The 24,033-nt window shown below is 47.4% G+C and overlaps 1 protein-coding gene across 18 annotated transcripts in view; it reads right to left on the reverse strand.

Annotated features, from left to right (window-relative positions):
- The window catches only part of FNBP1 (formin binding protein 1), a 231,185-nt gene that overhangs the window by 85,762 nt on the left and 121,390 nt on the right, over positions 1 to 24,033 (reverse strand). For all 18 annotated transcript variants that reach the window (XM_056860326.1, XM_056860325.1, XM_056860335.1 and 15 more), the window contains exons 5-6: positions 19,040 to 19,102; positions 18,091 to 18,195 (exon numbers count right to left, since the gene is read on the reverse strand). In XM_056860326.1, coding sequence (XP_056716304.1) covers positions 18,091 to 18,195; positions 19,040 to 19,102 — 168 coding nt within the window. The remainder of the gene's footprint in view (positions 1 to 18,090; positions 18,196 to 19,039; positions 19,103 to 24,033) is intronic.

Here is a 24,033-nt window from a genome sequence, read left to right on the forward strand (position 1 = left end):
AGCCACAGCTCACTTTTTCAGATACAGCTAGACAGATGGATTCACATTCTAGCTGTATCTGAAGAAGTGAGCTGTGGCTCACGAAAGCTCATACCCTACCAGAAAATATTTTTGTTAGTCTTTAAGGTGCTACTGGACTCTTGCCCTTTTCTACTACTACAATGATAATGTTATTCAATTCAAAGGTGAGGGGCAGAGAGGCTCCTTACAGAAGCCTGGCTGGGAACAGTGGTCATTTGGCTAAGAAACGTCTTGTCAAGTGGCCATTTCATCTGGTCAGGATATAAGACCTGCCTCCCTACATTTGTTTGTTTTCCTCCTCCCTTCCTGTTCTGGTCTCCTGCTGGGAGGCATGCCCAGAACAGTGACTCACACAGAAACATTAGGGATGGGATGGTCTGCTTGAGAGGACACCGTCACTTTTCTGATCCTGCTAGGTTTGCCAGGTCGGAGTTCTCTTGGAATTACAATGGATCTCCAGACTACAGATCTCAGTTCCCCTGGAGGAAATGGCAACTTGGGTGGATTCTATGGTGGTGTCACATCTCAGCTGATTTCCTCCCCTGCCAAACTCCTTCCTTCCTAGCCAGCACCCCAAATCTTCAGGAATTTCCCAAGCCAGAGTTGGAAAGCCTTGGACCCTACCTCCAGACCGGTAGATGACAATCCAGGAACAGTGACTTACGCAGAGATACAAAAGGAAGCCTCCCTTGGAGGGCAGGCAACCTCTGGTGAACCTCAGCATCAGTCAAGATTGTGTAACTGAGAGTGCAGTCCTGAAGAGGGGGGTACATCCATGGTGGCAGGGAGCGGTGGAGCACGCCGCCTCCTCAGAGGCTTCCCGGCCACTGCAGAACCTAAAAAAGCATTTTTTAAAATAAAAAAGGAAAAAAGGGGGAAATGCCCTATTGAAAACAGCGAGGCTGCACCAACAAAGAAGGTGGCACAGCCCAGTGCAAAAGGGCTGTGGAAGCTGCCCAGACGCTGGCGTGTTTGCCGCCATGCCAACATAGGTGCCCCTTAATCCGTGATAAGGTGGCACCTATGTCAGTGCAGGGTCATGCCGGTTCCAAAGGAGCATCGCCCCCCCCCCTTCAGGAATGGGCTGCCTGTCACCCTTGAATAGGGTTGTCAACCTCCAGGTTGCCAAAGCTACAATTCCATTTCTGAGTAGATAAACAAGGCGGAGACTGAAAGACAAAACACACAGAGATGCTGGACACTAATGATAAAAATATGCAGAGGATGAGATTAAAGGCAAGGTGCTACTTTTGCTGTGTGTCGTTCTCCCTGTCCCTCTAGCCGTGTGATCTCCTGCTATTACAACTGATCTCCAGTTGATAGAGATCAGTTCACCTGGAGAAAATGGGTGCTTTGCCAATTGGACTCTGGCATTGAAGTCCCTCCCCTCCCCAAATTCGCCCTCCTCAGGCTTCGCCCCAAAATCCTCCCGCTGGTGGCGAAGAGGGACCTGGCAACCCTACCCTTGAAGTGGAGATTGTACAATATTTACTGATCTCTTAGAAACGTTGACTGGAAGGAGGCACGGCCAGAGCCCCGAGTGTTGCCATGATGTGCACTCGGTCGCCTCCTCTGTGGGCGAGCATTCTTTGGGTTCACAGGCCCCTTTATTTATTTCATTTCTCACAGCACCCAGCTAGGGAATTACTGCCCAGCCGTGCCAGGCCGCAGGAATCTTCCCCGCCCGCTCATCTGACGATGAATCCTTTCTTTTAGTCCAGTGGTGGAGTTTGAAACAAGGAAGGCTTTGCCCAAAACAATTCAACGGCTTCTCTGCCCAAATTCCAGAAACCTCCAAGAGGGTCAGTGAACGGGGAATTGTCTTGATAAATGGCAACACAAAAAACACAAAGGCGTCTGCAGCGGGAGGAGGCCGGCGCATTGCCAAAAAGGGCAGAAAACATTTTTGCATGGGCATCGTCGACCTCCAAAGCGGAACAGTTGAAAGCTTCCCAGCAACGGTCCAAAAATTCAGAGTTTCCAGCTCAAAGTCTGTTGGACATTCAGTTGTTTCTTTCTCTCCCCCCGCCCCCAACCAGACACTGCTCTGGAGCCTGGCCAGAAGGCACGCTGCCAAAGCTACAATTCCATCTCTGAGTAGATAAACAAGGCGGAGACTGAAAGACAAAACACACAGGGATGCTGGACATTAATGATAAAAATATGCAGAGGACGAGATTAAAGGCAAGGCGCTACTTTCTCTGTGTGTCGCTCTCCCTGTCCCTCTGGCTGTGTGGCCCAAATGGGATCACACACAGCTGCTCAATGCAGAATGTGCATGTTCACCTACTTCATTCCACCTAAGGTTGCCAACCTCCAGGTACTAGCTGGAGATCTCCCGCGATGACAACTGATCTTCAGGTGACAGAGATCAGTTCCCCTGGAGAAAAGGGCCGCTTTGGCAATAGGACTCTTACTTTAATGAAATTGTTCATATGGTCAGTTCGGCCCTGAACAATGTCACAATGAGATCAAAATAAAAAGGAAGAAAAAAGGAACTATCTAAATAGCCCATAAGGAAATTAGTATTTTTTTAATCTTAATTGTCTGGGAAAGAAATTTGGCAACTGCCAATGTAATATTAAAATCCACCCCTGCTAAAAGAACCCTCTGATTATCCAGTTTAGAGACAGATTCCCGAATAAAAGGCTTTATCCATCTAGCCTCGTTGAGCAAGTTGCAGCTAAGCAAGGAATGATGAAGAGTGTCTATTTCGCCAGAACCACACACTGACATACTCTCTCACAGTACAGTACACTATTTAAACAACCTGATGGGATGGCATTCAGTCTAGCCAACATAAATAATCGTGTGTATTGCGGGATTATCAGAAAATCAAAATACATTGGGAGGGATTGCGGCAAGTTTAGACCTAGGTACAGAGGTGAGCACACCCTACGTGCTCTTATTGTAGTACTTCCAGAATCCAGGCTTTGCAAGCAGCTCAAGATGGAAGAAAGAGGTGCTGATGTCCCGTGCTCTTTTAGGTCAGAAAGAGAGATTCCTAAAGACTGGATACGACATTCAACCAGTTTACTCCACGGGGTTTGATAAGAATCAGCTTGAAGAAGATGTAACTATCCATTCAACTCCGTAGAGAAATCAATCTTAACCCAGATCTAAAGGTCGCAGCCCAAATCCGAGCTCCAAGGGAGCTAAGGCCCAATTCAGCACACAGTGATACCCCAGCAATACAATTAGTAGCACCAGTAATTTTATGAATAAAATAATTCAGAAGGGAATCAATAGATTCTCCAAAACCTTTGACCCAGATAGGTGCACTGTGATCCTACTTTACTGTTGAATACAGTAATGGCAGCTTGAATGTATTGACCGCCTTTAGAGTACAAAAAAGGATTATTGCCTTTATGGCAGTGAGCGCTTTGGTCCGTGCATTTCTGATACGAGTTGTCCAGAGCATACTGGACTGGAAATAATATTTAAGATATTTAAACTGAGTGACCTGATCAATAAGGTTACCATTTACACGCCAAAGATGTCTCTGCTGGCGTGAGGACCTAGAGAACTGCATCACTCCAGAGGGTGGAGTCTGTGGCACCACATGATTCACATCCCTGCTGAGCTCCTTCCCATCCCCAAACCACCAGGCCCAGGCCCCGCCCCCAAAACCTCCAGGAATTTCCCAGTCCTGGAGTTGGCATCCCTAGTTCTACCTGGGATGCGATCTAACGTATGCTTTAAAGGGACCAGGCCAACCACAGTTGTGGCTTTCAACTCACGGTGTGTCACAGAGCCCCATCTGCTTTTGGGTCTCAGCCCCAATAGAGCTGCCACTGTTTTTTACTGCCTTTTGGAGGGACGTGTTGAACAGAATGCAAAGATGCCACTGCCTCCTGCCTCTCTTTGCATACATGCTAAGAACAGCAGCAGGACATCACTCCCAGGAAGCATTTGAACCCCCGCCTCTTGACACGCTGTTTTGTAACCGGCTGCAGTTCTTTCTGTGAACTAGCTTCCTTTTCACATGCTTTGCCTTCTGCACAGGGATTTCACCCGGGCTGAGCTCAGGGGAGATTGAAGAGTCAGGTTAACAGAGGAACGGGAAGTCCCGGGATTTGTGAGGGCTGGCAGCGAGGTCATCTCTAATGGACAGAAAACTCATGCATAACTCTGAGGAACAACCGAGACAGACCGGGGGTGGATATGAGTGAAAGTACCCATGCATAAACGACCTCAGGGTAACGTATGAAGAAGGTCGACTTGGTATAAATCACTTTCATCAGTTCCTGGTCTTTTTTCGCTCAAGTTCAAATGTCTGGAGGCCTCACCCTTGCTTCACTTAACATCACTTCGAGAAGGGAAGATAGGCCTATCTGCACCACCACCACCCCACCCAGGGCACCCTGCGGCAGGAGAGCTCACTGGGGGCTCGTCTCTTCTTTTTCCGATGCAGTTGTGGGCAAGCAGGGGCCAGAAACGGCATCTTTGGAACCGGTATCGGTTCCTTCCAAGCTGCCTGTGATTCAAGGGTGGAGGAAGGAAGAGGAGATGGTGGCTTGTAGCAATTAGAAAAATACTAATGAGGCTGGGAAGCGAGTGGCCGAACCCCAAATTCAGTGCAAATGAGCAAACAAGCAGGCAGTGGAGGAGAATCACGAGACAGCTCATCATTAACCGACCCGAGGAAATGTTATCTGAGGCTCTAAATGAAATTCTGCCAGATTATCTCAAAGTGCTAATGAGCAAGAACGTTTACAAAAAAAATATATTAACGAAGCTCTAATGAGGGAGATAGGCTAGCCATAATGGCATTTGAACTGAGATTATAAAGCTGCAGGAAGGTTTCCCACAGATTAATGCACACAAGTATGCTCATGGAGCAGCAAGTCCTTCTCACCCAGAAAGCCAGCATGCGGTAGAAGTTCGAGTGTCAGACTAAGAGTTGGGAGACTTGGGTTCAAATTCCTGCTCGGCCATGAAACTCAATGGGTGAGCTTTGGCCATTCACTAAGAGGCAAAACTACACAATATGTTTCTTAATTCATTAACACTAGTTTGCCCGCATTTCCGGGAGCCACACAGCAATTGTGGGGAACTACTACTAAAAAAAAAGAAAAGAAAAAGACAGTCCAAATGGCATCCTTTGGTGCCACGGAGGGGGGTGGGGAGGAAGAGAAGCACTCCTGCTGCCCTCCCCAGCAGTTTTCTCATGTGAAAACCATGCTGGCAAGGGTTATTTCACCAATTTTTTTGCTCTGCGTGCACAGATACTTCCCATGGAGCAGCAAAATAAGCATGTGTACTGATGGACTAGAGTGTGGCGTACTGGCAGTGGACTCTAATGTAGAGAACCGGGTGCAATTCCCCATGAAGCCTGCAGGGTGACCTTGGGCCAGTCACAGTTCTCTCAGAACTCTCTCAGCCCATGCAAAGGCAGGCAAGGCAAACCACCTCCGAACATCTCTTGCCTTGAAAACCCTACAGGATTGCCATAACTCAGCTGTGACCTGACAGCACTTTACACACACACACACACACACACAATGATGGATTTCAGGTCATGAAAATGACCATTCGGGTCGGGAAAACAGCCACAAGGAGAGAAAGTGCTTTCTCCCTCTGTGCCATACTCCCAATCCAATTGTAGGACCTCCATGCTTGGGAAACGAGTTCCCAGCAGCATGACTTGTGGGTGATGGTATAAGAGCCGAGCTGGGGGAAACCAGACCCGACTGCCGAAAGACTGTCTCATCTAGTTCGGCCTGGTACAGATGGATCCCCCACCAGATGCCTCTGGGAGTGAAAGGAAAGAAATGAACCCCTTTGAATTTGTGTTGATCGGGGAAGATTTACATGCTTTTTTTCTCTCCAAGAGTTTGGAGTGCTGATCACTGTATCAGTTTCATCATTTTGCATCAGTATGGTAAAGAAGGAAGGCAGTTTCTAGACAGGTCTGGCTGTGTTGAGCTTTTTAAAATCCTGGTATGTAAGTATAGGTAAGGGTTAAGGTGCGAACACTGGGTCATTACTGACCCCTGGGGTGACATCCCATCACAACGTTTGCTAGGCAGGCTAAGTTTACGGGGTGGTTTGCCATTGCCTTCCCCAGTCATCTACACTTTACCCCCAGCAAAATGGGTTCTCGTTAGATTTTCCCTGGCTGCTGCAAGGCAGCTCTGCCCTCACTAATGAATGCTGGTAGAATGAAGGGGGGTCAGCTGCCACCCACAGAGTGGCATTCCTGGCTTCAGGGAATATTTGGCTACGGTTAAACAATAGGCCAGCAGGGTATAGTGGTTAAGAGTGGCGGACTCTAATCTGGAAACTGGGTACGATTCCCCACTCCTCCACATGCAGCCTGCTGGATGACCTTGGGCCAGTCACAGTTCTCTCTGAACTCTCTCAGCCCCATCTACCTCACAAAGTGCCTGTTGTGGGGAGAGAAGGAGATTGTGAGACAGTTTGAGACTCCTTAAAAAGACAGAGAAAATGGGGATATAAAAACCAACTCTTCTTCTTTCTCAGGCCAGGTGGAGGCAGGCAATGGCAAACCACCTCTGAACATCTCTTGCCTTGAAAATGGGGGTCACCATAAGTCAGCTGTGACTTGATGGCACACACACACACACACACACACACAAACAATAGGCATTTAACTCACTAGTGTACTGACATTTGATCAGTATGCCAATTCCTCATTGGAAGAGAGAAAGAGAAAAGGAAAGAAAGCTTATAAAAAACCTTGCATTAAATGATGTCAACATTTTAAGAGCCTGAAATTTAAGGGAAGCATCAAATAAATTCCAAGCTACCCAATAAGGATATCAGACTTGGAAGGTTGTCAAGAACAGGAAGAAAAACGGGGTCAGCTTCCAACTCCTGCATGTGCCCAAGAGCTACTGTGAGACAAGCACATTTCCCCAAATGGTCAAAGAATGAAACCACAAGCCAAAACTGCGGCCAGCAAAGGAGAACTGCAGAGAGACTCACATCCCCAAAGCACTGCTGTCCACACTTCACAGTTCCCACGGCATTTTTGAAGCACAGGTTCTCGCTTTGACTTCACCATAATCTGCATTCGTTTTCCAAGGTACAATAAGGGCAAAGGGCATAAGATGCTCCATGGCCCGTAGCTTGCCCCAGATTGCGCCCCCTTTTATAAAAGGCAGCCAGAGAATCTGGCAATCCAAAGCAGAAGACCTTAACCCTTTCTCCTCGAGCAGTTTTTCTGATAAAAATCACTCAACAGCTGCTTTCCCTTCCACAAAGGAAAATTTACATGGTCCATCATCACAGTGCACTGTGGCCTACGTAGAAGGAAGCCGTTTCTGGAAGACACGTCACCACTGACAAGCAGAACTGGACATCAAGCTTGGCCCAGAACACATCAGAGAGCTGCATCTCATGACCCTAGAAGGATCTGTTCTGGAGCTGCAGAGGCTGCTGGAAAGCAATGATCTGACAGCCCATTCCCTGTATCCCCTCTGGAGATGCATTTGCTGGATCACATATTGTTTCACTGGCATCTCCCCAAATATTGGCACCCTAATGCATCCCTTGGGTCATTTGAAGAGCCCAACTGATCCTGAGGAGGAGGAGCAGTGGTGTCAGCATGCACTGGCAGAAGGCAGAGGCTCTTTGCCACCAGCCCAAGAAGAATAGCCATTGCCTAGGAATAAGCAGTGGTCCCCTTAACCTGCATAGCCCAGGCTAGCCCGACCTCATCAGATCTCGGAAGCTCACCAGGGTTGGCCCTGGTAAGAACTTGGATGGGAGACCACCAAGGAAGTCCAGGGTAGCTACACAGAGGCAGGCAATGGCATACCACCTCTGAATGTCTCTTGCCTTGAAAACCCTACGGGGTGGCCAAAAGCCAGCTATGACTTGACAGCAAAAAGAAATAGCAGTGGTCTCCATTCCTAGCCATAGCCACTGTGCTTTTGTCTTAGATACCTATCCATCCTCGGAGTCTGTCATGGGTCACTTCTTTCCCTGTGAAAAATCTGGGCCAAGCCACCAACATTCGGGGGGGCGGGGGTTCCTACTATAACCACACTATTACTTAGCTTTCCTCTGGAGCTATTCCTAGAGGACAAAGTGCTTCATACATATGATTTCCGGACACATCCCTTTATGGTAGGCTACTTAACAGTGTCATCTTTATATTACAGAAAAAAGAGTAGGAGAGAGCGGGGAGATTGATTGATACTATCACACAAGATTATTTCGATTCAAGTCCAGGAGCACATTGGAGACCAACAAGATTTTCAGGGTAGGAGCTCTTGAGAATCAAAGCTCCCTTCGTCAGACCCCAGACACAGGAGTCCGACGAAGGGAGCATTGATTCTCGAATGCCCCTACCCTGAAAATCTTGTTGGTCTCTAAAGTGCTCCTGGACTTGAATCTAGCAGTTCTACTGCAGACTAACATGGTTACCCATTGAAACTATCACACAAAGACTGAGGCCACATCAGATCTGATAATCTTGAAATGGTTATCTATTTACAGAGCCCGTCTAACAAAGTGTGTTTAATATAATAATCCATATACATCCAGACAATTAGATCCAAGCATCAGGATAACTGGAAATGTTAACACAGAGAAGCAGCAATTTCAAATGAAATGAACGGTTCTGAAGGGTCATAGAATTATAGAGTTGGAAGGGACCACCAGGGTCATCTAGTTCAACCCCCTGAACAATGCAGGAAATTAACAACTACCTCCCCCCCACACCCACCCAGTGACCCCTACCCCATGCCCAGAAGATGGCCAAGGTGCCCTCCCCTTCATCATCTACCTAAGGTAATAAAATCAGAATTGCTGACAGATGGCCATCTAGCCTCTGCTCAAAAACCTCCAGGGAAGGAGAGCTTACCACGGAAGGCTGTTCCACTGAGGAACCGCTCAGTGGAATCTCAGAATTCCAATCTCAGAAACCACTTTACGCCAATAGAAACTTCTGAATGTGTTTTTGGCTGCTGTCTTCAAGGGGAAACGCTACGCAATGCCCAAACTCCAATTCCCCATCTTGCCCATTTGCTCGTGTGGCTTTAAAAGGGGATTAGACGCTTTCATGGAGGAGAGGACTGTCAACTGCGGTCAGAGGCAGTATACTTCTAAATAGCACTTTGAGCCCAACCTTGGCTGGGAAAGGCAGGGTAGAAATCTAATCTAATGAAGAATATTAGTGGGGGGCTGCTCATAGACATTCCAAGGGTATCAGGATAGCCACTGTGAGAAACAGGATGCTCAGCTACATGGACAATTGGTCTGCACCAGCAGGGCTCATTTGCTATTCACGGTCATTCATATCCTATTTACCCACAGAAAATACAGCTCTTTCAACATTCTGGACCCATCAGTAAAGGTGGTAGGAATCTTCTTCATGTACCAGGATCCAAATCTAACATTTCAGAATTACCAGAGCATGTTCAAGGCTCAAACCAAAGACTCCCTATGGATGTCTTGTGCCATAGCACAAAGCACCAGGACATTTGGAAATGTTAGCAGAGAGTGTTGCTGTAGTCTTTGAGAAATATGCTCTCTCTGCCCACCCCCCATGTGACTCTTGCAGGACTAGACACCTCCAGTAAGATTTTTTTTAAAAAAATAAGTGGCCACAAATCTATCCTCCATAACCTGCACCTCTCCTGTCCAGCTCCACAGGTCTTGTAACCAGCACTGCACCTCTCTCTGGCCTGCTTGATCGGGACAACGGCAGGATATCTGTGGGTCAGGATATGTGCACCTCCCACATGCGGAAAGGAATGCCCCTGGGGCTTTTCAGTTCTGAAAGACATTGGGGGGGGGGAGGCAGGAGCCCTTTGTGCCTCACACCACGGCCCTGAATGGAATCGGACCCCTGGGGCACTTCTAAATGGAGTGGCCACCGGGAACTGTGGCTGGGAGTCCCCGGGGTGAACCTGTATAAAATGTGACGCCTAGTTTGGCCCTCTGAGCCACAAACTCCCTGGGTGGCCTCGAAGGAAGTATTTCCTGCTGCTATTAATTAACTTGTACCAAAGGTTTCTGTATATTTAGGACTTAATTAATTGTACTTTAAAACTTACTGTATTGCTCTTACAGATTTTAATGTTAATGAGTCACTGATTTGTTTCAAATTATCATGGTACTGCCTCACTCTGCTGGGGTTGCATTTTTGTTGGGTTCGCCCTGGTGGCTGCAGCTGCTGACCCTTTGCAAGATGCCTTGGGAATCTATAATTAAGAGACTGGAGAACAGGTGAGGTGCCAGAAGACTGGAGGTGGGCAAATATTGTCCCCATCTTCAAGAAGGGGGGAAAAGGAGGATCCAGGTAACTACCGACCCATCAGCTTGACTTCTATACAGGGAAATGTTTTTGAACAAATCATCAAACAGTCAGTCCTTGAGCATTTAGAAAGGATAGATCTGATTACTAAGAGCCAGCACGGGTTTCTCAAGAACAAGTCATGTCAGACTAATCTTATCTCCTTTTTTGAGAAAGTTACTACCTTGCTGGATCAGGGGAATGCTGTAGACATAATTTATCAAGATTTCAGTAAGGCTTTTTGATAATGTTCCCCATAATATTCTTGTTGACAAATTGGGAAAATGTGATTTAGATCCTGTTACTGTTAGGTGGATCTGTAATTGGTTGACAGTTCGCACCCAAAGAGTGCTAGTTAATGGTTCCTCATCCACTTGGAGAGGAGTGACTAATGGAGTGCCTCAGGGATCTGTCCTGGGCCCTGTGTTGTTCAATATCTTTATAAATGATTTGGATGAAGGAATAGAGGGGATGCTTATTAAATTTGCAGATGATACTAAATTGCGAGGGGTAGCAAATACGGTAGAAGACAGAGCCAGGATACAGGATGATCTTGACAGGCTGGAGAATTGGGCTAAAACCAATAAAATGCATTTCAACAGAGATAAATGTAAAGTTCTGCATTTTGGTAGGAAAAATCAAATGCATAATTATGGGATGAGGGAGACCTGTCTTAGCAGTAGTGTGTGCGAAAAGGATCTTGAGGTCTTAGTAGACCAAACACTGAACATGAGTCAGCAGTGTGATGCGGTAACTAAAAAGGCAAATGCGATCTTGGGCTGCATCAACAGAGTATAGTGTCCAGATCACGTGAAGTGATGGTATCGCTTTACTCTGCTCTGGTTAGACCTCACCTAGAGTATTGTGTTCAGTTTGGGGCACCACAATTTAAGAAAGATGTAGACAAGCTGGAACGTGTCCAGACAAGGGCAACAAAGATGGTGAGGGGTCTGGAGACCAAGTCCTATGAGGAAAGGTTGAAGGAGCTGGGTATGTTTAGCCTGAAGAGGAGAAGACTGAGATAACCATCTTCAAGTACTTGAAGGGCTGTCATATAGAGGATGGTGCCGAGTTGTTTTCTGTTGCTCCAGAAGGTTGGACCAGAACCAACGGGTTGAAATTAAATCAGAAGAGTTTCCGTCTAGACATTAGGAAGAATTTTCTAACAGTTAGAGGGGTTCCTCAGTGGAACAGGCTTCCTCTGGAGGTGGTAAGAGCTCCTTCCCTGGAGGTTTTTAAGCAGAGGCTAGATGGCCATCTGTCAGCAGTGCTGATTCTATTACCTTAGGCAGTTCATGAGAGGGAGGGCATCTTGGCCATCTTCTGGGCATGGAGTAGGGGTCGCTGGGGGTCTGTGTGAGAGGTAATTGTGAAATTCCTGCATTGTGCAGGGGGTTGGACTAGATGACACCAGTAATCCCTTCCAACTCTATGATTCTAACAGTGCAATCCCTAAGGAAAATTACTCCAGTCTAAGTCTGTTCATTTCAATGGGTTTAGACTGGAGTAACTCTGCATAGGATTGCACTGTATGATGAACACAAATAAATATCTGCCCACACACTCGGTGCACCTCCCCCACCTGTAATTTGGGAAGGGGGCAAAGATACGTGGATATTTATACTGGCCTACTTTATACGGCAGTTGTAAACCCTGAAAAGCATCAATGTATATATAATGCTTTGAACACTATATAAATACCAAAGGCTATTATTTTCCTTGATACCTCATGCAGCTTGGCTCATTGACTCAAGTCTTTCTTCTGTGCGATTGCTTGCATCTTCCTGTGGCCCAGGCTCAGTAGATTGATCGGTAAAGGAAGAGGCTCCATTAAAAATAATGGCCCTAACTAGGAGGACTGGGGTAGACTAGCTGACCTTCTGACCCCCCATCCAGCTCTATCTGTCGCTCAGTTCATGCTCTTACCATGTGGCAACATGACTTGTATGGTGAAACCAGTGGTCACTCCTGCTCTCTACTAGGCAAATAATGCAACATATGCAAAGGGAGACCTTAATGGTGAAATTCTTTCCGCTTAAAAAAGAGATAGAGAGAAGAAGGAAGGGGGAAACATGCAAACATAAGAACATAAGAAAAGCCATGCTGGATCAGACCGAGGCCCATCAAGTCCAGCACTCTGTTCACACAGTGGCCAACTAGGTGCCTCTAGGAAGCCCACAAACAAAACGACTGCAGCAGCATTGTAACGCCTGTGTTCCAAAGCACCTAATATGATAGGCCTGCTCCTCTGATTCTGGAGAGAATAAGTATGCATCATGACTAGTATCCATTTTTACTAGGAGCCATGAATACTCCTCTCTTCCATGAACATGTCCACTCCCCTCTTAAAGCCTTCCAAGTTGGCAGCCATCACCACATCCTGGGGCAGGGAATTCCACAATTTAACTATGCATTGTGTAAAGAAATATTTCCTTTTATCAGTATTGAATCTCTCACCCTTCAGCTTCAGCAAATGACCCTGTGTTCTAGTATTAAGAGAGAGGGAGAAAAGCTTTTCCCGGTCCACTCTCTCCAAACCATGCATAATTTTATAGACCTCTATCATGTCTCCCCTGTGTAAACAGGATTTACACTTATACAGACATCCACATCATAATGTTTGGGAGCACATTACACAACTCTGATCACTGCCCATTAAATGTAGGATCCGGACCAACAATTTCAGAAGCTCTACTTAACTCACTTCCCACCTTTTGATCATGGGGTGGTCAAGTCACTCAGCTGCCGAGGAGGGTTTTTACCTAAAAAGCAATGTTAAGATATCACACTTTGGGGCAACATTTATGGCAGCTTGGTTGAAATGATCTTTCCAGATATGGAAAATAAATACTCTCCTCTCCAAAAATCAAGTGCAAGGAAATGCAGCAGAGGTGTCTTCCCCCCAAAACAGGGTCAGCCAATCAGATTAGTGGAAGAGGAAGTAGGTCACTGAACCGTCAAGAAAAACAGCAACTGTCTCTGAATGAAGCCAAGGTGTCTTGCTGATAGGGCCAGGAAGTTTTTGTAAGTCAGAGCATGCAACAGCTCTGGGATGCCAGCGATACAGAGCAGTGGTAATAAAAGATCAGAAAGACACACACACACACACACACACACACAGTCCTATTGCATCACCCTTTGAGATTAAGCAGTTTTTTAAGCATTGCTAAAGCACACTTCTGTGTCTCCCTCCCCTCCCCAGCCAGTCCCTTGATAAAACAATGCCCTCTTCTGCACTTGGAAATTACATAACAGCAAGACCCACAACAGCAAGACCCACATCACATGTTCCTGGCAAAGCAAAGAAAGGGATGCACACATTTTCGCAAAACACTGTCCTCTCTGTGCAGTAATATTATAGACGCATCATTGCATCTGACAAAGCGTACAGGCTAAAGATATGAGCCGGGGGGGGGGGGGAACCTTGGTTCAGCTGGCACCAGATGCAAACAGCAGCAAACTAGAGAATTAGATGTGGAAGGCGCACGGATGCCACCAAAAACAGCAGCCCTGTGGCATTTCCTCCTCCATTTTTCCTTGCAACACCTGCATAGGGCTAATTCACATGTTATGTAGTGCGCAAGTTGGGCCTGGGGTCCCCCCACCCTGTCACAGTCAGATGCAAGGGGCGGCTTCTCCTCTGTTCCCATGTGCAATGTGCCCAATTAGGATCGGGGCTTTGGTGCACACAGAGAAGAGTTTAGCCTTCCCCCACCCGGGTCATTTTCCTGATTTGAAATGGTCTGGGAGGATCATATTTGGTCTGCTGGGGAAACTCAGGTTGAAAATGCATGGCAGTTCAGACCTTGTTTCTCCCGCAAATATAGCAAATCTCCCCAGGCAACACGCATGGTCGTGGCCAGGCTCCGAGATCAACCCACCTCCTTCAGAAACTTCCACAGGTTTTCCAAATCCTGCTTTGTCCAGATTTAAAAGTAAGCCTCGCAGCAGCTGCGGGCGTTTTCCGGTGCATTCCGTCACTCAGCTCGACTCCCCGCTGGGAGAAGCCACTGCCTGGCCCCAGCTGCTGTGGCAGCGGCTCCTTTCAGCCCCCCCAGTTCTCTCACCCCCTCCCTGCCCGCTCCTGCTCCCTCCTTCGCCTCCCCCCAGCACCAGCCAGGGTTTCAGCCCACCTTCCAGCAACCTGCCTTCCAGCAGCCTGGAGCCCCACTATCAGAGACGGAGCAGAGGCAGCTCCTTGCGGCGTCAGATTCGGAAGGAGCCGCCGCCGCTCCGCCTCTGACGGTGGGGCTACATGCTACAGGAAGGAGGGCTGAAACCCCCAGCTGGTGATGGGGAGAGGTGGAGGAGGGAACAGGAGTGGGGCAAGAGGGGGTGACAGAGAGGCGCAGGGACTGGGGGGGGGGAGGTGTCACTGCTTCTCCTGGCGGGGAAGGCACCCCTGTTGTCATTTGTTTGTCCCTGTCCCCATGCGTTCAATTTTTTGAACGCAGGATCAGAAAGTGTGAGACAGAACAGGGACAAACAGATGACAACCTAGCCATGCGTTAATGACCTCAGCTATATCTTTCTCTGCCTAACTACCTCCAGAAGACTGTTGTGAAAGTAAAAAACTGAGGGAGGGATGACAACACACCCATGCTGGTGGTAGAAAGCGAAGTCGTAGCTGATTTGGCAAACCCTGTAGGGTTTTCAAGGCAAGAGATGCTTAGAAGTGGTTTTGCCATTGCCTGCCTCTGCATCACGACCCTGGACTTCCATCCAAGTACTAACCAGGGCCGACCCTGCTTCGCTTCTGAGATTTAAGGGGATTGGCTAGGCTAGACCACCCAGGTCAGGTGTATCCATGCCTACATATGCAAAACCATGAAGACCAAACACCCCCATGACCATTTCAGCACTTGAAAAGGCATCAGGGGGGAGCAAGGGGCCCCTCGGCCCACTGTGCGGCAGGCCCAGACAGGAGCAGCACCTTGCAGCATTTTTTAAAACAGCAGTGATGTCCACAGATCGGACCCACATGTTTAGTTTGGCCCTGAGCTCCATGTTAGAAAGGTGCGATAAAAATCTGACAGATCCAGGTGGGTAGCTCCCATTTTTGGAGGCCGTGCCTCATCTTCATTCTGATAAAGCACTCTGGACTGAGAGGGGTGCTGTAAGAATGATTAATGTGAAGAGTTGTACATGTGTGAAAGTCTACATAATGCTGAGTGTTATTACAGTATTTTCCCACTTCCCCAAGCAGTAGACAGTTTCAAGGGGAAGGATTAGTTCCCTTGTGAGCCATCTTCTAAACTCTTTTTTATTTACCATACATACTTGTTGAGGGGGAGGGGAGCAACCACAGAAAGAAGGGAGAACTGCCCCAATGGAAGGGCATCCATTCCCCTTGCAGCCCCACAAACCACCTGCAAAAGCCCAAATATTCACATCCTATGTTTAAAAAGTGTCTTCTGTAGGTATGGTGCTGCTGATACCTAGTAGCTATCAACCACCAAAGGGCATTTGTGACCAGGATGCTGGGAACTTCTGCAGGCAAACCACACAAAAGGCTAAAGGGAAGGTCATTTGCAAAGAGGACGTTTGCTACATCCTTAATTAATATTGTGCTCGTTTTGATAAGTCTTCCCGTTTACTTGCTACCCTTACCCCAGTTGCCCAAACAACTTGTGATTCTGAGCTGCTGTCACCTATGGGAGGCCCTAAGGTTAAATCCCCCACCCACCCCCACAGTTTTGCCTAAGTTTTCCTGCACTTTTATTGGCTTTGGAAGGGAGTTTAGAGGGCGTCTTCCTTTGTTCCCTTCCAGGACCAATAAAAGAACAGTTTCCACCAGTAAAACCTCTTGGAGGATGGGAGGGAGGCATTCATCTCCCCCCCCCCCCCCGCTTGCACCGTGGCCCTGCTGAGAATATTCACTGGCAGCATCCCACCAGTTTTGGGCCTAGTTTTCCAGACTGCTTGGTGTCATCTTTCTCCACCTCTGCAAACGCAGCTGACAAACGGCTTAAACAGATCCCTCAACAAAAAATCCCGTAACATCTTAGAAGGCTAGCTGGTGGAACTGTGCAATATATCTTTGTGGGCAAGATCCATTCAGTGACGTGAGCTCTGCTCCACAAGAGTTGACACCCCTCTTCATTCTCAAACTGCCACCAGGACAACTAGCTGTGTTTGCCAGTGCGGAAGAGCATCGCTCCCTTCTGGAAATCTGCCTCTTTAAAATTAGTTATTTGCCAGCTGGTGGTTATATCCAGGGAGAAGGACATGAGCCTGCCAAAGGGCAAGGGGACCACCCTGACTATTTTTAGCCACCTGTGTTGGAAGAAGACCAGAATCTCCTGCTGACAGTGATGGAAAAAGCTGTAAGACCACCACACAGAGACGCTGAAGAATCCCCTTCTCAAATTACGGCAACATCATTGCACAATAAGCACTTGGGCACATGGTATTGTTCTGGGTGTGATCAGATCCCACAGTGATCTCCAGTGTAGTGGTTAGGAGCGGTGGTTTGGAGCGGTGGACTCTGATCTGGAGAACTGGGTTTGATTCCCCACTCTCCAAATGAACAGAGGACACTAATCTGGTGAGCTGGATTTGTTTCCCCACTCCTCCACGTGACGCCAGCTGGGTGACCTTGGGCTAGTCACAGTTCTCTTTGAACTCTCTCAGCCCCACCTACCTCACAGGGTGTCTGTTGTGGGGAGGGGAAGGGAAGGAGATTGTAAACCGGTTTGATTCTGCCTTAAGTGGTAGAGAAAGTAGGCACATAAAAACCAACTCTTCTTCTTAAGGAAGGTGGGAGAAGAGCTAAGCATGGTGTAGTGGTTAGAGTGTAGGACAGCAGTCCCCAACGTGGTGCCTGTTGGGTACCAGAGCGCCCACTGACACCTTTCTTGGAGCCTGCCAAGTGTTAACACAAAGTGAGCGGCACCAGGTGGGGCTTTTACCCAGCATGACTTCTCATTGGCTATTGGAAATGTGATTGGCTGTGCAGATTTTTTAAAATGTTCCACTGGAAGCAGCTTTCATCACAGCACAAAGATCTTTACTGCCTGGCTGTGCCCACCGTGCTGTATCAGAATTCCAAATGTGCCCACAGTATTCAGTATACATTAGAGCAGGGGTCTCAAACTCAGCCGTTAAGCCGGATATGACATAAATACTGCTTTGTCGGGCCGGGCTTCACCAACCCAGATCAAGAGTGTGTGTGGGGGGGGGGGTGGCTGCCTCAGCAGGCTCACAGACCAGATAAGAGCTCTCAAGGGGCCGGATGCGGCCCACGGGCCTTATGTTTGACACCCCTGAATTAGTAGAAAGGGGCAAGAGTCCAGTAGCACCTTAAAGACTAACAAAAATATTTTCTGGTAGGGTATGAGCTTTCGTGAGCCACAGCTCACTTCTTCACTGTGAATTAACCCCTGCATTAGGGCATTGTGTGGAGAAGTTACAGACTGGACCTTTTGCATTTCATGGCCTGTTCATCCTACTCTTTCCACTCCCCCTCCCACTTCATGCTCATGTGCATATGCGCCAAAGACACACTTTGTGCAGTGGACTCTAGACCATGAAAACGTATGCTGCCATAGATCTGTAAGTCTTTAAGGCATCGTAAGATTCTAGTCCAATTTTATTAGGGATTGATAACAAAACAAAAAGTCTGTTCCTGATATATAAGGGAGAACCAGAGTACACTGAGACACAGGTAGAAAAACACACACATGCAGATAAACACTAGTAATTGAGCCCACACAGGGATGACATCAATTACTGAATCAGTACAGCCAGAAGAGAGAAACAACAAATATCTTCTCCGTCACCCTATTCCTCTTTTTTACCTTTTCGACATCCGCTTTTGTTACATTGATGTCTGCATCCATCTTTTCAAAATACTGCTGCGCTCGGTCGGCTTCCTTGCAATCCCGTTCAAAACGTCTTTTACTCTGAGCAGGTAAAAGGAAAGGATTAAGTTCTGCAAGGAATTAAAGAATGCCCCCCCCCCAAAAAAATCGTCCCAACCAAACATCTTTCATGGGTCTTTGGGTGCTGTAAGAGACAAACTTCCAGATAACAGTTGCCAATATATTCTTTTGGGAGTGGCTTTCCAGGAGATTGAGGAATGTGAAGGGAAATTGATGAGGATTCCCCCAGCAAGCTGGTGACCAAAGACCAAAGTGGATGAAGAGGCAGGAGTTCTCTGTATGGAGATCCCAACACTTTTTAAATCTCCCTAGCCAGGATTAGAGATTCATCTGCACGATATTTTTCCAAACTGAAATAACCTTACAGAGCTGCAATGAGACAGACAGGCAGCTCCTGACACAACTGTTTTTTTCTGTTTGCCCCAGTGTGGCAAGCCAAACACCCACGGAATCATTCCCAGGCCAATCCTAAACCAAGTGACCCCCTTCTAAACTCATTGGGGTGGGTCCAACCATCCTCCAAGAAGCCTTCCTTCAGCCCAAGTGGCCCCTTCCTCCAACAGAAGAGTTTACACTTATGCAGAGGGAATGTATCATCTGGCATTCTGCCTAAGTATAAAGGGAAATACTGGCAGAGGGGCTTAAGGGGGGGTGGGGAGCACAGCAGCACGGTGCCACAGCCCCCGCCAACCGCAAGCGGACTGCAAAGAACCGTGAGGCAAACCAAAAGCTACTGCAGCTGTGCATTGCAGTGGCTGCTTCCTTTTCCTTGATCTGTCCCCTTATAACTCCTTCGAGGATGGCAATTTCAGAGCTGGGCTTCCTTTGTCCTGCTGTTAGGCAGGATACAGTCCTTCTCACTCACCGATTCAAGCTGCTTCCAGCACGTTTCGATATGTTGTTGTGCTTTTCGTCCATCGTGGAAGTGCTGTTGGGAAGAAGGAAAAACAAAGTTATCACTCACAAGGAGGGATGGGAAGTTTAGCTCCACCTCCTATGGAAGCCATTTTGCTCGAGGCAGCCATTTTGGGGTGGCGCTCACCACCCCTTTGGAAAATTCACAGGTGCCCGTAGGCTCAAAAAGGTTAGGGACACCTGGATTAGGGAGATCCACCCGCAGACCCCTAAATGTCATATCTGGTTTGGCCCAAAGTCACAAATCCAACTGAGGGAACAGGCTGAAGATGGTTCGAAATAAACTACAGCCACAAGCAACTTGTTGGCTTGCCCAAATGTTTCCACTGCCTATAAAAATTGATTAGACATTTATAGTGTAACATTTCAATATTGCAATGCAATCTTTTTTTATAGATGGAGCCTGTATACATAAATTTCGCCCATGACTAGTTCATAAGTGCTCAGGGACATTTAAGTGACACCAATACACACACGACTGGGAAGGCAATGGCAAAACCCCACGCAATAGCAAACCACTGCCTAGTAAATGTCGGGGTGTGACGTCACCCCATGGGTCAGTAATGACCCAGTGCTTGCACAGGGAGATTATCTTTACCTTTAACACATTCACACACACACACCAAAGTTGACAGCCACTGTAGTTAGTAGCCAGAGTGCTGGACTACTTTGCAGGATTGTTGTGAGGATAAAATTAAGAAGGTAGCCTAGATAACTACCTGTGACCTCACGTGCTAAGGGCAAGCATAGAAAGGAAGCATCAGCCTCTCTGGTCCAGCATTTCACCTCCAGACTGGCCAGGTATGATCAAACCATTTGAAGTCTGGCTTTCTGCCCTTGACTGATCCAAAGAGCAGGATCTGCTGTTTGTTACTACCTGATATAGTGAGAGCTGCTGGGTTAGATGGATTAAAATGACATCAATGGTGGAAAGGGCCATCAAGTTGTAGCCAACTTATGGCGACCCTGCAGAGGTATCAAGAGACATTCAGAGATGGTTTGCCATTGCCTGCCTCTGTGCAGCAACCTCGTGAAGCCTGGGTCATCGGGGGATCTAATATATTCGAGGAGATGGGTCTGTGAAGATCTGCTGGCCACAGTAGCCAAATAGAAACTCCATGTTCAGACACAATATGCCTCTAAATACCAGATATGAAGGCCAACAGCAGAGTACCTTCATGTGTCACGGATATACTTCCCACAGGCATATGACTGGCCACTGAGAGAAACAGGATGCTGGGCTAGATGGACATAAACTCAACCTTGCTAGATCAGACCAGTGGTCCATCTAGTCCAGGATCCTGTATCCCACAGTAGCAGGGCTGATGCCCCAGAAATGCCACACTAGAGGCACAAAAACCAGAACCATTCACTGTTCCACCACCACCATCCTGCTTCTGGTCTGCAGAGCTGACCTGTCTCTCAAAATGGACATTCCATTTAGCCATCCTGGCTAATAACTACTGATGGACCTATCCCCCCCCCCATGAATCTGTTGAATCCCTTTTACCAGCCATCCAAACGGCCGCCCTCCACTGCTGTGAGTTTCTTGTGGCCATGAGTTTTATCACATAATGATGTGTTGTAAAAAGTTGTTCCATTTGTCGCTCATGAATCTACAGCCCATCAATTCCACTGAGCGCCAACACGTTCTAGTACCAAGGGAGGGGGAGAATAAAGCGCCCTCCAGGTCCAGAGTAAGGCTCAACATAGGACCTCTCCCTCCCAAACACACATTTTTGTTGCCAGTGCTAAAACTGCCCCGTGGGGGCCGCATGAGCAACCTGTAACCGGGAATTAGTTCAGGATCACTTTTAAGTAAACCCTTGAGCAACTTCAGCGGGGCGACCCAAGTTCCACCTACAGAGAGTGTTCAATCAAAGGCCAGCCAAAACCATAAAAGGAAATGCAGCCGGCATCCCTGGCAATAGCCCAGCTCTGAAGTACTCATATTTTCCCTTTAACTGATGACACCCGCACCGTTCTGGCCTTTTCCGACCACACACACTTTTTTTCTTTTTAAGACCCTGTGTTTGCTGCAATATGACGTTACCAAAAGACACCAGGGGAGAAAAACAATTCCCTATTTCATTATTATTGCAAACAAATTCCTCTTTGGGCCTCCTGGCAGCTGTGTAACCTGTTCCGTTTCTAGATTTTTTAAAATGCCTGCTCAGAAGATAAGGGAGAGCTTTTACTACCATCACCGCAAAATTCTCTCTCTTATGCTTGATTTCTGCAGGGTTTGAATTTACTGAAAGTCTTATTGAAGTTCAGCCCCGGAAGCCAATTCTGCTCAGACCTGGGATGTGGAAACAACGGCAAAGGCAAGAGCAGCCTTGAGCATGCACAGAATGCCAAAGTTCTGCCACACGCACTATTTCCATCCTCTGACAGGACTCTGCAATGAGCCCGGAGCTGCCTGCTTATCAGACACTGCTTTATTTTATATGACACAGCCTCCAAGAATGCTGGAGGCAGGCCCCAGTTACAGACAAACAAATAAAGGGTACTAACAAGTCGATCAAGCTACCTTGCGACATCGTTAAAACCTACTAACCCAAAAGAAACTTCAAGCTAAGGGGGGGGGGGGGAGATCAGTTCCCATAAAAACACAGCAATAAAACTGGTGGTGGTGGAAAGTGCTGTCAAGTCACAGATGAATTTTAGCGACCCCGTAGGATTTTCAAGGTAAGAGGTCGTTTGCCATTCCCTGCCTCTGCGGAGCAACCCTGGATTTCCTTAGCGGTCTCCCAGGATTGACCCTGCTTAGCTTTTGAGATCTGATGGGATCAGGGTACCCTGGTCCATCTAGATTAGGGCCCCTGCACCCTACACCCATCATAACGGACCATCATCTCTTCCCATAGGCATCCTGAGAGTAATAGCAAGGAACAAAAGGGTGGAGCGAGGGTGGAATTTGAGGGGGCTGGAATTTCAGGAGCTGCTCTATAATGTTTGAGGGAGTCTATAGCTGAGAGAGCACACCGGAGGCTTGGTGGTGGAAAGTGCCATCAAGTCGCAGCTGACTTATGACGGTGACCCTAAAGGGTTTTCAAGGCAAGAGACTAACAGAGGTGGTTTGCCATTGCCTGCCTCCAAGTCAAGACTCTGGACTTCCTTGGTGGTCTCCCATCTAAATACTAACCAGGGCTGACCCTGCTTAGCTTCTGAGATCTGACAAGATCAGGCTAGCTTGGGCTAGCCAGCATGGTGCAGTGGTTAAGAGTGGTGGACTCGAATATGGTGAACCGTGTTTGATTCCCCACTTTTCCACACAAGCAGTGGACTCTAATCTGGAGAACTGGGTTTGATCCCCCACTCCTCCACATGCAGCCTGCTGGATGACCTTGGGCCAGCCACAGTTCTCTCCAAACTCTCTCAGCTCCACCTACCTCACAAGGTGCCTGTTGTGGGGAGAGGAGGGAATTGTAAGCCGCTTTGAGACTCCTTAAAGGTAGAGAAAAAGTGGGATCTAAAAACCAACTCTTCTTCTAATTTCATTACAGCCACCAAAAACCACCAGTCATTTGAGGTGTGTGTGTGTGTGGGGGGGGGTCATCAATTTTAAAAACATTTAGAAATAGTATGCTTTTGCTTAATGTACTGTGGCTGTATTTATACTGTTTCTAGACTCATTAAGGGTGAAGAGAGATCCTTTATCTCCTCTTTCTTATCCATTAAGAGGGATACCTATTATTCCCTGTGTCTGATATGATGTGCAGTGCAGAAATGGCTTACTAGCAGCTGGCTTACTAGCATTTTGCTTTTGCTTAATGTTGACTGAAGGCAGGAAGGGTGCGGGGGAGAGACCATGCATACCCAGAAGAGCCACAAAAACAGCTGATTGGCCTGACCGGGTGACGTAAGACGTTCCACCTTCCTAGAAAAGCATTCACTTTCTGAGCAGCAAGACAGGCCATTCACATTACGAGTGGCAGCCTCAAGGTGAGACAGCTTTCATGTATTTATTTTATTATTTGCTCGGGAGCGTCCTCTACCTGTACCCACATGCTTCAAAAGCTTGTGTACTGTGGCGAGTAAAGAGAATGACCCGGAAGCTAGGAGATCTCCAGTTCAAACCTCACCTCTACCATACATTTAGTAGGTGGTCTAATAAGCCACGCTGTCTCAGTATTGCCTCCCAACATGGGGGATTACCTCACTGGACTACCTTAGAGGGCTGCTGTAAGGATCACAGCAAGATAATGCTTGTTAAGAGCTTTGAGCACTGAATGTGCAATCTAAATCCTAAGGTTTATTATTATATGGAAGGAAAAGAAACATTTGCTGCCAATGTTTTGGGTGTGTGTGGCTTTTAAAACAAAATAACTTAAGAAGAGCCTGCTGGATCAGACGGTGGCCCACCTAGTCCAGCATCCTGTTCCACACAGCAGACAAAACGATTGCCATGAAGGATGCAGAAACAGGGCACAGAGGCCGGGGCCTTCCCCGATGCTGCCTCCCAGCCCTGGTATTCAGAGGTTTTCTGCCTCTGTAGATGGAGGTTTTGTTGTGGCTTTGTTTTGTTTAATTTCCTGGATATATCATTTCCCCACAAGAACCACAAAGAAGTAAGGCAGAACTAAAGGACAGAGCCGCACATTTTCCACATCTGGAAGAACTGTCTGGCCAACAACAGATATTTCAGTTTAGTACAATCTGTAAATCTCATTTCCCAGGTTGCAAAAACAAGCTCGAAAGATGTAAGAGAGGAGAAACTAATCTCAAGTGGGGCCAGCAGAAGTTTTTTTGGTGGCAGTCGCAACCTGGAAAAACCTTTGCAAAAAAACAACAAATCAGAATAATGCAAAGGGATAGCAAAAGGAAGGATTAGCAGAGAATAACAGCAAGGAAAGGGAGCAGTTTGTATTTAAAATATCAAAAACTCGCTATGTTATTTATTTATTTATTTTGCTTTTATAGAGAAAGTCACAAACCCTG

This window comes from Euleptes europaea, chromosome 14 (assembly GCF_029931775.1).
Source record: "Euleptes europaea isolate rEulEur1 chromosome 14, rEulEur1.hap1, whole genome shotgun sequence".
In the NCBI taxonomy this organism is placed as follows: domain Eukaryota; kingdom Metazoa; phylum Chordata; class Lepidosauria; order Squamata; family Sphaerodactylidae; genus Euleptes; species Euleptes europaea.